General features: G+C 37.1%; 1 protein-coding gene across 2 annotated transcripts in view; it reads left to right on the forward strand.

The window, feature by feature from the left end:
• The first annotated feature begins 2993 nt into the window (after window positions 1-2993).
• mybphb (myosin binding protein Hb) overlaps window positions 2994-16611 on the forward strand; it is a 32982-nt gene continuing 19364 nt past the window's right edge. For both annotated transcript variants that reach the window (XM_057846358.1, XM_057846357.1), the window contains exons 1-4: window positions 2994-3419; window positions 10666-10734; window positions 11001-11135; window positions 14251-14418. In XM_057846358.1, the coding sequence (XP_057702341.1) occupies window positions 3059-3419; window positions 10666-10734; window positions 11001-11135; window positions 14251-14418 (733 nt within the window). In that variant the 5' untranslated portion in view covers window positions 2994-3058. The remainder of the gene's footprint in view (window positions 3420-10665; window positions 10735-11000; window positions 11136-14250; window positions 14419-16611) is intronic.

Genomic DNA, 16611 nt, shown 5'->3' on the forward strand with positions numbered 1-16611 from the left:
CGAAGCGGACAACAAGCGGGGGATACGTACAAGGGTTTTATGATTGCAAACAAAAAATGACACGCGATCGCGGGATAGTAGAAATAACAAAAGGAGTCCGTCACAGCAGGTCGACGGAGCTCAATACTACAAACTCGAAGATTTAATAACTAAGACGATAGGCAGCGAGCCAAAAAGCCAAAATAAAAACACTCAAATACCTGCACAGGATAAAGGTTACAAACGAGTGCAGCACACTAACAGAAAAAAAAAACCAATGCAGGGGCGTAACAAGCAAATGTAGCGAGACTATAGTGCGAGATGTCAAATGGCGATCAGCAAGGCAAATATCTCGGCAGCCTTCTCTGAAATCACCCGTGCTTAAATGCTGCGTTGATGAGCCTGCATTGGATTCAGGTGCGACGTCAGGAACGCCCCCACTAACAGCCCAGCAACAAAACACAATCCAACCAGCAGCAGGAATGTGACAATAATTTCATGAAAGTTGCAGTTCGGCATTTGAAAGGTTTAAAAAAGTTTACTCAGTTCATTCAGAGTTTATTATTATGAATTTATTTTTACTTTCTGACTGTTGGGCTAGTATTATACTTTGTACTAGTCTTTTTCCTATTTTGCAAAGGTAAGCAACAGCCTGACAAAGCCTTGATAGCAATGATTTCACATCCAATTATGTAGCTCTTTGGGGGGGGGGGGATATATATATATATATATATATATATATATATATATACATATTAGGGCTGTCAAACGATTAAATTTTTTAATCGAGTTAATTACAGCTTTAAAATTAATTAATCGTAATTAATCGCAATTAATCGCATTTCAAACCATCTATAAAATATGCCATATTTTTCTGTAAATTATATATATATTCTGTAAAATAAATTGTTGGAATGGAAAGATAAGACACAAGATGGATATATACTTTCAACATACGGTACATAAGGACTGTAGTGGGCATTTCACTCTACTGTCATTTAAATCTGTCTATGCTGTCCTCACTCCGAAGCGTCTACTTTTTCCAAAGCTAGACAGCTAGTGAACGACGCCTTAATAATCAGACTTCTTCCTTTTTCATCTGATTTATGAATAAAATGGCCTCAAACCATTGTCCTCTTTAGACCGTGGTAAAACTACAAAAAAAAGTACACAAGCATTGCATTAGCAACAACGTTAGCTTAGCACGCTACACAGGTTCACTAAACAAAAACAAGCGTCTCATACAAAAAATATAACATTTCACTTACTAACATAATATGTACATTCTTTACAACAACCATACTTACGGACAAATCTTCTCCAAGGATCATATAAGCACAACATTACAACGTAGGGGTCAGCCCGAGACGTCGTGCAGCCATATTGAACAGGTAAGAAAACAATAAACCATGTCGCAAAGCGACCACAAGAGTTCGCTGTTAGACAGCGCAAAAAGCCTTGCTGTAAAACTTACCAAAAGGCAGAATACTGTCTGAGCGGGACATGTGCGTTAATTGCGTCAAATATTTTAATGTGATTGATTTTAAAAAATTAATTACCGCACGTTAACGCGATAATTTTGACAGCCCTAATATATATATATATATATATGTATACATATATTTTAATGTTATTCATAATATTAATAATTTCAAAATATATACACATTTAATTAATGGTTGTATCTTTAACGTTTAAAATTTCCAAAAAAATTTAATGTTTTAGGAACAAATATATGTCAAATTTTTCTGATATATTATTCGGTACTTGGGTATACATTTCACATTTTTAAAATTGTAATTATACACTATTGATATTTATAGTTAATATCAATAATAGAAAAAAAAAATAAAACATTCATAAAATTTCATTCAGTTTTGACTTGTGTTTTATTAGGTTAAGACATTTATTGAAATATAAACATTTTAATAAGCAAAAAAAAAAACAAACAAAAAAAAAAAGATTCCTGTAATTTTCGGACTATAAGCCGCCACTTTTTTCCCCTTCATTTTAAATTCTGCGATTTATAGTCCAGTTTGGCTTATTTGTTGATTTATTGGGTTAATAGGTAACACTTTATTTGACAGCGGCATCATAAAACTGCATAAGACGGTCATAATTATGACATGACACTATCATGGGCATTAATGAATGCTTATGACATCTGGTAAATTATGTCACCAACTCCATTTATGTCCAGCTTGGATCTTTTACATCCATTCAAAAGTGAGATAATTTGCCAGATGACACAAAATTCTATCTGTAATAAGCATTTTTTAATGTTCATGGCAGTGTTATGTCATAATTATGTTGCCACTGTCAAATAAAGTGTTACCAAATACCATAACTAGCAATTCATGAAACAACCGGAACGGTAACTGATGACATTATTAGCACAGAACATGTATTTTGATTGTTATTGATATCTGTAGTGCTGCATTGCATGCTAGGAGGCATGTTGGACAACAACAGTGTTGACAGCAGGTGGCAGCAGAGGATGACTGTCTCACTCAAGGGAGCAGTGATAGCCAAATGAAACATTGCAGCCAACTGGTTGAAAGCTTCTTGGTGGTTCATTTGGTCTTATGACATTCTTATAATGCCGCTGTCAAACTGTCAAACCATAATAAAGTGGGGATGGATGGGTCTTATAGTCCAGGGCGGCTTATCAATGAACAAATGCCGTTTTTGTGTCAAATTTGGTGGATGGTGGCTCATATTCAGGTGCGCCTTATTGTCAGAAAAGTTTGGTAATACTGTATAAATTTAACATGTAAAAAATATATTTACTAATACAAAAATTAAAATTATTAATGAAATCATTAGTTAAATGAACAATAGGTTCTATTTGTTGTATCGTGATTTTTTTCTGCTAAACAGTTGGTTTATTTGTGGCCTCAAGCTTTTTGAGGGAGTTTTGTCTCACAGGCTCTTGTCAATTCCGCCCATTCCAAAGTGGGCTGGGCCTGCCCTGGGGGTCCAGAGTATATAAGCCCTCCACCCCAGTGCAAACGCTGGCACTGGATACAGTCGGAGGACTTCAATTTTTGTGCCACTTGGGAATAAGCTGCCAGTCAACATGCCGACCAAGCCCGCCCCTATCAAGAAGAAACCTGGAGCCAAGAAGGTGGAAAAGCCTGCGCCTGCACCTGAACCGGAGCCAGTGCCGGCTCCGGCCCTGGAGCCCGCTCCAGTTGTGGAGGCCCCCCCGGCCGAACCTGCCGCCCTGGCCGAACCTGCCGCCCCGGCCGAGCCTGCCGCCCCGGCCGAGCCTGCCGCCCCGGCCGAGCCCGCCGCCCCGGCTGAGCCTGCTGCACCGGCTGAGCCTGCCGCCCCTGCAGAGGCGCCTCCCGCAGAAGCAGAGGCTGTTGCACCTGTTGTGGAGGGCGAGGCCCCTGCTGCCCCTCCAGCTGAAGGGGGCGAAGCTCCACCAGCAGATGGTAAGAGCTCAACATACTGTCATTTATTATTTGACTTCTTTTATGCTTTCAACTATGCTGCTGCTTCTGCACTGTAGGAGAATGCAACATTTCATCTCAAAATAACACAATTTTCTTTTTTTGTAGAAAAATATTTTATTTGTTTTCCTTTTTTAAATTTTTTAAAATTTATTTATGTTTTTTTTTTCGGATTAAAGTTATTTGTTAGGCTAACAGTATAATTGCCTGTCATTTTTTTAAAAAAAGCTTTAATTTTTTTTTTTTTTTTTTGCAAAATTGAGATTTATGCATAATGTTACTCTCCTAACCACTACTGCACCATGCCTTACTCTTTTCTTCCAAGCCAATAAGAACTGTTCAAAAACAGTCTCTGCCTAGGTCATCGAGATATCAGTGTGTTTGCAAAAAAAAAAAAATCTTCCATTTTTTTCAGAAAATGTTAAAATATGATTTAAGCTATTAGGCTAACAACATGTAAATATTTTTAAAAATATGAATAGTTTAAAAAAATACCACTCAATAATAGTTTACTGGTAGTCCCCAGGTTACAAAAGAGTTCCCTTCCTACCCTTGCGACATAACCTGAATATCCGTGAAAGTTGGAATTAACCCTTTAAGTACCCATAAAACTCAAGATAACTATCCAAAAACATGCATTATATGTTATATTAATAAAACAAAGTAAAAAATAAGATACCGTACTTACCAGCAATAGTAATGGATGTTGAAAAAGGTACTTTGAGGATGCTGTGCTCACAAGAAGAGACAAACGAGTTCTTGTTTCACTGATATTTACTCAGTGGCGCCACCAGGGGGTGGCCAGGGGTGGCCACGGCCACCCCTATAAATTGGTTGGCCACCCCACTGGCCACCCCGCTTGACAGTATATCGTTAGATTGTTTTAGCATCAGTTATGCATTTCATCCCAAATGAATGCATTTATTTTGTTTTGTTAAATGTAGGGCTGTCAAATTTATCGCGTTAATGGGCGGTATTGAATTTTTAAAAATTAATCACGTGAAAATATTTATCACAATTAATGCATTCGCAGTACGACTCATTCACGCATTGCCCCAAACAGCCTACAATGGCGCCATTTTACTTATATACAGAGATAAGAGGCAGAGTGGAGTAGATACAAGCATTCATTTGGGCCGTGCTTTTAATTGGCAAAAGCTTTGTCATCTCTCCCACAGCAACTATAAATATTGTGGGAAGCGACGTGGGGAAGAATGACAGGAGTTGATCTTTTTCTTAACACTCTGTAGTGTACCTAACGCAGAGAAGATATAGCATTTGCAGCCACCACACACAGTCATGGTTGCACCACTTCCCATCATGCATTTGGGCAGAACAGTTAAAACGCTACTGTATCATTTACTGAAAGCTCAACAAATACACTAGATGGCAATATTTAGTCACAATATACAAACTTACATTTATCCTTTAAGAATTACAAGTCTTTCTATCCGCGGATCTCTTTTACAGAAAGAATGTTAATAATGTTAATGCCATCTTGTGGATTTATTGTTATAATAAACAAATACGGTACTTATGTACAGTATGTTGAATGTATATATCTTTCCATTCCAACAATAATTTACAGAAAAATATGGCATATTTTAGAGATGGTTTGAATTGCGATTAATTACGATTAATTAATTTTTAAGCGGTGATTAACTCGATTAAAATTTTTAATCATTTGACAGCCCTAGTTAAATGTACACCTTATGCCTAATATATACATAACACAATAAAACAATTGTTGTGGAACTCAAAATGTTGACTGGACAGCTATGGACTATGCACATTAAATCATTAGTAACATCAAATATTACACAATACACCAAAGTATATCAGTAGCCGTGTTGATAGTTTTCCCCTGACCTTTTTACTGCAATAATATAATGAAAACCTGAAATTATGGCTTTTAGTTTTGGCCACCCCAAGATTTTAAGTGGCTCCATCTGGCCACCCCTATGAAAAATTTCTGGAGGCGCCACTGTATTTACCGTAGTTTTGCTTTCAAACCACACACGTAATGTAGAACACTTTGGCCTGCGAGTGAGCAAACAGGTAAGCCAATGTGACTTATGAAGCTTATTTAGAGCTTGATTTCACTTAGACGAGGTCGAACTGCTTATGCTAATAGGTGGGTAGAGTAGCCAAAATTTTACTCAAGTAAGAGTGGTGTTACTTCAAAATAATATTATTCAAGTAAAAGTAAAAGTAGTCATCCAAAAAATGTACTCAAGTACAAGTAAAAAAGTATTTGGTGAAAAGAATACTCAAGTAATGAGTAACATTGTGAGTAACTGCTTGCGATGTTAGATTTTTTTAAACAATGTATTTTTTTTTCCCAGCACAAAATTATCTATAGGAACAGCCATTATTATACTGTACTATAACCTGTGACATAACCACATTAAGCCAAAGAAATAATAATAAAAAAATAAAAAACATTAAATCCCGGCGAAAGAAAAAAAGTCTACTAAAATAAAGCATAATTCGTCCAAAGAGCATGAGTGCCCTCTAGTCGAGAAAACATATTTCCTATTATAAAATTAAAAGGATCATATTTCCGTTTTTTTGTTGAGAGAGTTTAAAATCTGTGCTTTTGAGTCATTTTGATGGCATCGCTCTATGTGAAATACTTCATTTTTTTATGGGGCTTTAAAGACGCCACATGATTGAACAGGCCAACGTGATCATAGAACGGCAAGCTTGAGTCTGATTGGTATAATAGAGTCATGTGATTATTGTTCCGACGTCTCGTAGGTGAAACTGGTAGAGCCACTGTCGGTATCGCTGGCAAAAAAAAGTAAATAATGTAATGTAAGTAGTTTGTTATATATGTTTGATACGTAGAATAAAGAGGAAAAATGTGACGACTTGTGTTGTGGAGTACTGGAGTAAATGTAGCGTTTCTTCTTCACAAATCTACTGAAGTATAAGTAAAAAGTATGGCTAAGCAAAACTACTCTTAGAGGCATATACGTCTCAAAAAGTTACTCAAGTAAATGTAACGAAATAACTAACGCGTTACTACCCACCTCTGCTTATGCTATATCGCTGCTGTCTGCATCGGACTCTTACTTCCTTAGTAAAAAACAGAAAGCGACCTGATTGGTTGTGCACTCACTGTAATTTAACATATTAATTTCACCATTTTAATTTAACTAAATTTAAACAAATTATTATTACTAACAATATAGTCCCAAGAATTGTACAATGACAATAGGAAAAAAAATACAATGCACACGGTAAAAAAAAAGTTGCGCATCATGTAACTTTTTTTTCAAAAACTTTTTACAGTATATTTTTTATTTTGACATTGTCCAATTTTTAATGACAAAAAAGGGGGAAGATCTTTAAAAAAATTTTTTAAAAATTTAATTTCAGAACAAAAAGGAAAAAACGAAAAAACTAAATATTCTTTTATTATTATTATGTATTCATTTGATTTTAAAAAATAAATAAATTTAAAAAATAAATAAATAAATAAATGATTGTGAGTTTTATTTGAGATGATGCACTAGATTCAAGGTCACCAAAAATTACAGCGGGCCGGAGCTGGCCCTCAGGCCACTAGTTTGACACGCCTTCCTTAAGTTATGTGGTTTGATGCCTTAGTTTTTACATTTTCATGCCCAAGTTATACGTTTTGATGTCTTATGTTTTAAAGCTGGTTTTTCATTTTAACACAGTGAGTTTACTGTATTGTCATTAGTTTATATGTTTTACTGCCAAATAAAATGTCATGACTAGGGCTGTCAAACGATTAAAATTTTGAATTGAGTTAATTACAGCTTGAAAATTAATTAATCGGAATTAATCGCAATTCAAACCATTTATAAAATATGCCATATTTTTCTGTAAATTATTGTTGGAATGGAAAGATAAGACACAAGACGGATATATACATTCAACATACGGTACATAAGTACTGTATTTGTTTATTATAACAATAAATCAACAAGATGGCATTAACATTATTAACATTGTTAAAGTGACCCATGGATAGAAAGACTTGTCTTAAAAGATAAATGTTAGTACAAGTTATAGAAATTTTATATTAAAACCCCTTTTTTCGTTTTAATAAAATTTGTAAAATTTTCAATCAAAAAAATAAACTAGTTGCCCGCCATTGTTGATGTCAATAATTACACAATGCTCATGGGTGCTGAAGCCCATAAAATCAGTCGCACCCAAGCGCCAGCAGAGGGCGACAAAACTCTAAAAATCACAAGTAACAAGTGGACATTGCACTGTGCTGTCATTTTAATCTGTTTGAGCGGGGCATGTGCATTAATTGCGTCAAATATTTTAACGTGATTAATTTAAAAAATTAATTACCGCCCTTAAACGCGATCATTTTGACAGCCCTAGTCATGACATGACCATAAGTGTATATTTGCGATGAAGGTTTATTTCATTGGAACTTTCTAAGTTTGACTCTTTTATTGGCTAAAAAGTGTCATTCCTTCTGGTTCACTCACATTTGATCATGATAAATCATTGGCTGTCATCAACACTGGTAGACGCCCTGTCTATTTGAAGTGGGAGGGGGCCTCCCACTTCAAAAGGATTGGACATCTAGCACTGTCAAAGGCTGTCAGTGAGTCCAAAAATTAGTTCTTCTTTTGGCCAAGATTTTCACCAGAAGACCTCCAATCCATTTGAAGTGAGAGGGTTGGCAGTGAAGGAACGAACGTAAATGTTCATCCGCTGGCAGACTCCCAGTTCAAATGGATTGGACGTATACTAGTGATAAACTCATTTAAGTTCATAGCAGAATGACGACTGGACGTTACCTGATTGGACGTCTATCGTCGTTTGTGGCACTGAAAGAGTTGATCAACATTATAATGTGAAAGTGATCATGTTACAATGATGAATTCGACGAATTCACTTGCTCAGGCAAACTATTTTATTTTATCACATTTTTATCTTGCTGCCTTCTTAGTTCCCTATTAGTTTTTTTTATCTAAGCTGTCAGACTTGTCATTTGAGCATTATTAAAAATAAGATCCCTACAGTCATAACACCTCGCCAGATGCTACGACTTGTATTACAAACACCTGCCCGCCCATGACGCAGTCATTTTTTTCACATTTTAACATTTATTAATAGCTCCGTTGCAAAAATGAAGCAAGATGAAGCATCGCAAATCAAGGTGAAATTTTCTAAACCCCTTGGTGCTTGAATAAAAAAAAAAAAAAATTTAAATAAAAAAATACCGCATATCAAAAAGAATGACATAAAACATGAAAATATATATGACGGAAAATACAGACAAGACCGAAAAAGCAGTTTCTGCTCTTGCACTCCTCTTTAAAAGAAACTGCTGCATTTTAAGCGAAAAGAACTGATGTGTTCAATAGATCAATATGTCTATATGCTGCCATAGCAGATTCATGGCGCATTAAGCCCCCGAACTATTTTTAATTTGTCCGTTTTACCCTGTAAACCCCCGTTTACAGACGTCGTGCAACCGCTTTTGCTTCAACCTAGCCATAAAAAGGTGAGCAATTATATTTATTATTCGAAATGTCTGTCTTTTTTAGCTTAGAATCATTAATTGATGTCTAATATTTAGTTTAAAAAAAGAAAACAACTTACTCACACATTTTAAACTTTTAAACAAATTACGTCACAATGAAAACTTTGGCGTCTGTAAAAAAGTCACGGATTTCTACCTCATAACTATCGCTTAATTGTATTTTTTTGTTTGTTTTTTCGCATTTTCCACGATATGTTAGATGATAAATAATCGATCCAAACAAAGAAAAAGGGAAAAATAACGTTTAAAAGGGTAACCATATGAAAAAGAAAATCTCAACCACTCCTTCTTGTCTGCGATTTCTGCATCGCGACCCTTGTTATATCACCATGTTTCACCCATAAAATCCCCCAAAAATCTGGCTGTGGCCATTCCCAGCTACAGTATGTCTTGACACTCGGAGATACATGCCACATCAAGTTTTTGGATCGAAACAAGGTAAATACGCGATAATATCTCGTTAAAATGGTGGCGTCTTTAATTCTGCTCTCGCGTGCTCTCGCTTCCAGTTAGCGATTTGCTGTTTAAAAAAATTTTTTTTTTCAAAATGCCCTCCTGTTGAATTTTTTTCTTCCCCCAGAAAATTGAGATTTTAAGCTTTCCAATGATGTATCACACATACATATCAGACAATTTTTAAATTTAGACAAATTGGGGGTCTCAAAACGGAACTTCAAGTCACCTGAGTGTTTTCTGCCATATGTATTGAAGAATTTCTTGATCCGATCATGTCATTTTTAGAAGATCGGAATCGGGTAAAAATGATCAGGTTTTTAAAATGTATTTATCTATTTTTATTTTTGAATATTTACCGATAGGCTGCCACCACTCCATTTTGACTGGGAGGGTTGGCAGCAATCGATAAAACGATCGTTGCTAGCCCTCCCATTGAAAATCTGAGTGTCTTTATAGGCTAAATAGTTATAATCTGCCACATGGGAGTTTGGTGTACACCCATTGTGGTTGCTTATTGTATTTCTTATTCAGAGGAAGCAGCTAGACAGAGAAGGGGTTTTGGTGGTGGTGGTGGTGGGGGGGGGGGGGGGGGGGGGGGGTTAGAGAGAAAGGACGAGAAGACAGAAAAACAAAAGAATAAAACCCATATATAAATTTAATATGCTACCTAATATAAGTAGAGTTGATTTCTATTCTATTCAACATATGGGGAGGGGACACCTAGTAATACGAATAATTAAAATTTAAGAAATCCTCATTTGGAAAAAAGATTATCTAACCAATCAGAAAATGAAAAATGGAAGAAATTGGAAATTTATTTAACCATGGTAGTGCCTTTTCATAATTATGATGGTCTTTTGACAGTCTTATGACGCTGCTGTCAAATAAAGTGTTACATTTTAACCCGAATAAATCAACAAATAAGCCGCACTGGACTATAAGCCGCAGAATTCAAAATGAAGGAAAAAAGTAGCGGCTTATAGTCCGAAATAATGTTTTTCTCTTTTTTTTAATTTTAGGACTCTTTCTTTTTTCGCTGTATTTTCAATTAATGTTCTTTACTTATTTTTTTTCCCATACAGAAACATTAATACTATTTTTTGAGTACATATGTATGTATATACAGTATATGTACATTTGTTAAATGTAAATTCATGCACCAAGAGGTTATTATTTCAGAATTTTACCACTCACCAGCATTTCAGCATTTTTAAATGTCCTTTTCAGGTGAAGCCGGCGAAGCACCCGTGCCCGAAGAACCTAAAGCACCAACTCCACCGCCACCTCCACCCAAAGGTAACGATCCAAAACAATTTTAGCTTTCTGCATTTTTCAAGATGGAGGTGATGGGAGTGTCACCCCTTACTGACGGGGGCGATATCAAACTAGCTTGCCTCAGCTAGCCTCCTCTAAACGAAGGAGGTTAGGGTTATGAATAGGGGTAGGACTATAAATTATGTGCTAGTGACATTTTATCAGTGACACCTCTGTCTTGTAATACGCAGTCAGACCCTTCTCATCAAAGAACTCCAAATCTCATAACTCATAATCACTCTCCGCAGAGCCCACCAGCGCCCCTCTGGATCTGTTCATTGAGGACAAGAACGACACTTCGGTAACGATCATCTGGAGCCAACCGGAGGTTGTGGGGCCTTCCGGCCTGGACGGGTACACCATCGAGGTGTGCAAGGATGGAAGTGAGTCGGCGCCTGGTGGACCCACTGCAAATCCGTCATGCCAGAGTTCACCTGGTGATATTTATACACTGCTAGACGTTCAGCTGACCCTATAAATCACTACAAGAGGTTCAAGAGGCTGCTGAAAAAGGATTTCTTGCCTTAGGAACCAGTTCACAAATCTGTGGACTGCTGTTGTAATCACAGATTAAGATTGAAGTTGTGAAAGTAAATTGAAGAAATTTGTTTTAAAAAAAAATAACTTGGAGATTAATTTCGTGTTAGGTAACATTTTTCTGGATTGTCAAAGCAATGGCATAGGTTTGCATAGGGACGATAGGGACATAACACGACCAACTTTTCAGGATGCTAAAATTGTCCCCACCAACTTTTATGCAACCTTATATGAATGATATAATGAGTTCAGTTATATAGGTCATTTAGATTCTATTCCCATATGTTGTAAGGATAGAATTGACCCTACCATTACTAAGGGAATATTTTCATTATTTTCAAACTTACATTTACCCCTTTTCACTTGCTGAATGTGCCAGTCCAACCCCCCATCCCCCCCACCTCAAACGTTTGAATGGCCAACCCCGACACACACGCACGCTCACACACACACAGCCCTGACAGAAATACATATCAACAACATGCCGCCTCCTCCGTCCCCTTCGAAAAGAAGGGATATTAGAAGTTTTTTTCGACCAATAGCAGCCACTGTAAGTAATTTTAAAAAGACGCCAATGTTGTGGAGGTGGGAAACACACCCCTAATTTTGCTACTGATAGTCCGACCTGCATCAGAGTTAACGTAACATTAAACTGTGTGAACTTGCTAACCTGCAAAACTCGAGTGGTAAGCTGCTTAGAGAGAAGTGTCCTACTGTTTGTGCTTTCTACTGTTCACGTTAATAAACTGAGAAATGTAGTGAACTATGCTGGAAACTATAGAACCAGAAAAACGTGAGTAAGAAGAAGCTGCTTAGAAAGAAAGGGTTGCTGCAAGACCTCATATGTTGCTCCCACAACACAACATAATCATAATTAACTATGTACATTAAAAATATATATATTTTTTTTGGGGGGGGGATGCCGCGACCCAGGCCACTTGGGGGCCCTAAGCAAAATAATGCCAAGGGGCCCAAATTTTTGGCCCACCATTTCGTCAGAGTACTGTGAAACCCACACATGCAATCCAACCCATACGTCCACATTTTGTATATTAATCAGATTTTGTTGCACTGCATACTTCAAACTTCTCACCCCAAATGATTGTCAGTACTTACAGTAGATGGCGCCAACCCTTTTTCTGATTGGTATACTACTTGTTAATAATGTCCGATATAAATGAAATTACTATATCTACGCTCTCCAGTCCAAATGCATATTATGCCAATATTTCGTTTTGCTACAATCAGCGGAAGCCGTACATTTGCCGTTGCCGACAGGTGACAACTTGCTCGGCTTTACTTGATTCGCTCCGGGCTTTTGCCCTGCGGCTAATGGCAATTACCAGTAAGACATATTGACAAGCTCAGCTGACAACAGCGTTCAAGTCGGAGTGTCTTGCACAACAACAACAACATCAACAACATGCTCTATTACCGTGATACTGTTGTAGGGCTGCAGCTATAGAATATTTTAGTGGTCCATTAATTGATGGACTAGTCAGTTCGAATAATCGAGTAATCGGATAAGGAACATGAAAAATTAAAATACCTGAGCTCAGCCTCAAAGAGTATTTATTTATTTATTTATTTATTTTAAATGAGGATCTATGTACAACAAAAGATCAATTGGCTAACTTGCATAGAAAAAGTCAGCTAGCTTATATGCTATAAAATGCTAAAGTTTTTTTTCCACAATGCTCTTAACAAATGGTTCAGACACATATTCCCACAAAAAAAACCCGGCTAAATATACCTATAAACTAAATTATGAATGCATTAAAAAACATTAGCTCAAACAAAAACTTAGCTTACGTTGGTCTTAACAGGGAGCAGTTGGATTCAGCCATGTAAAAAGAGGCAGACCAGAGGGCAGTGTATCCACCCTAATCAATAAAAGTAAATGCAAACACTTTCAAAATAAACCATTACAACGCCACTTTAATTAAACGAATACTCGAAGCAACAACATTTAATTTGAATGTTTTTTCTAATCGAATACTCGAGTTAATCGATTAATCGTTGCAGCACTATACTGTTGTTTCTTTTCTTCTCCGATTTTCTTCTTTCCTTTCTCTGCTCCAGAAGGATAAATTCTCTTCGACATATTCGTGCATCTATTTTCCAAGCAAGTTTGAGCACCAATCATCGCAAAGCAGGTTTAATGTCACTCCCCAGGTTGCCAGATTGTAATGACAAGAAAATGGATGTTTGCATAGATCAACGGCAATGTGTGCCACATTATTCACGATGTTCTATTGACAACGTATAAAATGAGGTTTCCAGATTGGGGGCCCCCCCCTAGTGGTCAGGGGCCCTAAGCAGCTGCATAGTCTGTGTACAGGCTGGGCCGGCCTTGCCACGAGCTATCCGCACTAACGTTCGATCGCTCGATCGCTGCCAACCCTTCAGGTCAAAATGGATTGGAAAGGCTATTGCTGTCAATGACAGTTCATTTAAGTTAATTTATTTTTTTGATTTACTAGTTAAAGAAAAAAGGAAAAATGTAAATATCTTTTGAAATATTATTATTGTCATTAATTTGTCATTTACAATTTTTAACAAAAAAGGGAAAAGGGATGATTAGACTAATTAATAACAAATATAAATTAATTTCATTAATTTAAATTAAAGAGGGAAAAAACACTAAATATTATCTTTATATTTTTTTAAAATTGAATTTATTATTATTTTTTTAAATTTATCTTGTCAAGAAAGGGGAACAAACAGAATATATTATCTAATTTTTGCTTTACGGCGATTTTACATAGATTTTATTTTCGTAAAATAACATTAATTAATATTGTAAATATTATTCGATGCACATGATAAACATTCACGGACCACATGAAAAAGATGCGGCCCCCGGCCCTCCAGTTTCACACCTCTGGTGTAGAGTATGTTTTCATCAACTTGCCCACACACAAAGACTAAAATGCAGTTTTAACCTTTCCTTCCTTCTAGCTGAAGACTGGAAGGCGGTCAACGAGGACCCGCAGAAGTCCTGCCGTTACATTATCAAGAACCTGACCACTGGGGACAGGCTGAAAATCCGCGTTGTGGCTGTAAACGCCGGTGGACGAAGTCTGCCAGTCGCCCTCCCTGAGGCCGTCCTGGTCAAGGAGGTTGCTGGTAAGAAAATATGTACCCTTTTGTTAAGGACCATAAAGGTAAAAAAAAAAAAAAAAAAAAAAAAACATACCCCAATTCAAAAGTCTCAAATCCAAGGACCGTGAGGCCAGATATGGCCCATTACATCACCAGTGTTGGGAAAGTTTTATACATGAACTAGTTCAAATTGCAGTTCACAAATTTTAAAATGAACTGTTCCGATCATAGTTCATATTTCAAAATTTTGTGTTTTGTGTAAGTTTATGGTTCAAAAAACTTTTGTAGTTTGTAGTCGATATTAGAACCACTTCAAGCGATTATTTTATCCACTTGAACATAAAACTGTGTCAGATTCATCTTCATATTCAATTTAAAATCTACGTCGGTACTGACCTATTCATAAAACTCACCTAAATGTTGATACCGGGCAAGTGTTCTGTCAGGTTTTGTACCCCATCAGGAATTGCAACGTTGCGGTCCTGCACATGCACATAACATTACAGACTGCCACAAATCCAGCAATTCCAAGTTAAACACCAAAAACTTTCTATAAATAAAGGAATTATGTACTTACATTTGGTCACGGACGCACACGAAGGAAAGTTCTCTCTCACCGTGTCTTCCCCGTGCCGTTAAACATTTACTTATGTCGGATTCGGGTTGCAGAGGTATGTTTGTGATGCAACTTATTTTGATATGATCCAAAGATGCTAAATAAAGTGTAACAGAGTTTAAAATAATGATTATTCGCCGCCATAAAAGCATAAGGAGCAAAATTTTTCAGGTTTGTAAATGCAATGTTGCGCTAGTTAAAATTTGGTGTGTTAGCAAGACTAAAACCAGCAGAAGAATGTCTAACAAGTCACGCAAAATGAACTTTAAAACAAATCATTTCCGCAACATTTCCTGAGTTGTGTTAAATACACCAAAAAAGGAATATCCGACCAAGGTTTGCTTTCCGTTTTTCACTTTCCCATTATGAATCAGAAAACGGAAGACAATTTATTACCCGTTTTTTTGTTGACATACTGGAGATAAAACGCTGCCAACTCTCCTGCTTCAAATGGATTAGACGTCTAGTGCCGTAAATGGCAGCCAATAAGTTAAAGGTGCTATGAAATGGTAGCCATGTCAAAAAATGAAAATCACTGCCTTAATGTTATTTTACATATAGAAAACGTATTTTTACTCAAATCTGGCTGTTTTTTTCAGTTATTCCATTCATCCAATGTATCAGGGAGCGCCCACTTTTTTTCGGCAATTCTGGTTGTGACATCACAACCAGAACTGATGATCAATACTAGCTTTCTAGTGCTAGTGCTTTCTCGTAGAAGAGAATAGGAAGCCTATAGCATTCTAGCAGAGTGCAAAAATCTGCAGCTACTTTTGGGTGTGACATGATTTTCTGTAAGGAGATGTTTTAGAGGGCGGAGCCAAAGCACCTGAGAAATGAAAACTAATTAGGATCTAAGTTCATTACTAAGCCTTTTCTGTATGAAACTGTGTCCAAAATATGGTCTGCTATCATTTTAAAGCAACACTACCAAATACTTATTTTCCACCATGATTTGCAAATAAATTCTTTAACACTAGAAGTCCCAGAGAATTCTAGTACTCCTTATAGTCCCAAGCAATGGCCGATTTGGTCTCTCCTCCGAAAAAACCCAGAGGTGGCCCAAATGACCCAAATGCTTTTGAATTACCAAGTCGTTGTCCGACAGAAAACAGCCGTTCATATGGAAATGCAACCACAAAACATACATTGTTGGTATGCGGCCCAAATGGGCGGTTAGACATTGCTGTCTAACCGCTCGAAGTGTACAGACGCACATTCTGAGCTCCTGAAAGCACGCTCCTATCTTAACTGATAAGCGCTCAGGGCCGGGACCAGCCTGAAAAATACGACTCCAGTATGACTCGGAAAACTGAAACCTGAGGATCTGGATGAAGTCAAATCCTCCATCCAGAAAATAGTGGCCTTTCTGGCCTCCCTGACCAACCTGGAGGCTTCTCTGACTAACCTGATTCAAATCCAGAATCGGGAAGTCATGAAAAAATTACAGCTGATGCGCGCTGAAAACGAGAAGCTCAAGCAAGTGGTTGAGGAGAAGGAGGCTCGCATCAAAAGGCTCGAAATTCTGGCTGATGATCTCGACCAAGGAAGACGCGCAAATGATCTCATCATCTCTGGATTACAACTGACGCCCAGATCAT

The sequence above is a fragment of the Corythoichthys intestinalis genome, chromosome 9 (assembly GCF_030265065.1).
Source record: "Corythoichthys intestinalis isolate RoL2023-P3 chromosome 9, ASM3026506v1, whole genome shotgun sequence".
In the NCBI taxonomy this organism is placed as follows: Eukaryota; Metazoa; Chordata; class Actinopteri; order Syngnathiformes; family Syngnathidae; genus Corythoichthys; species Corythoichthys intestinalis.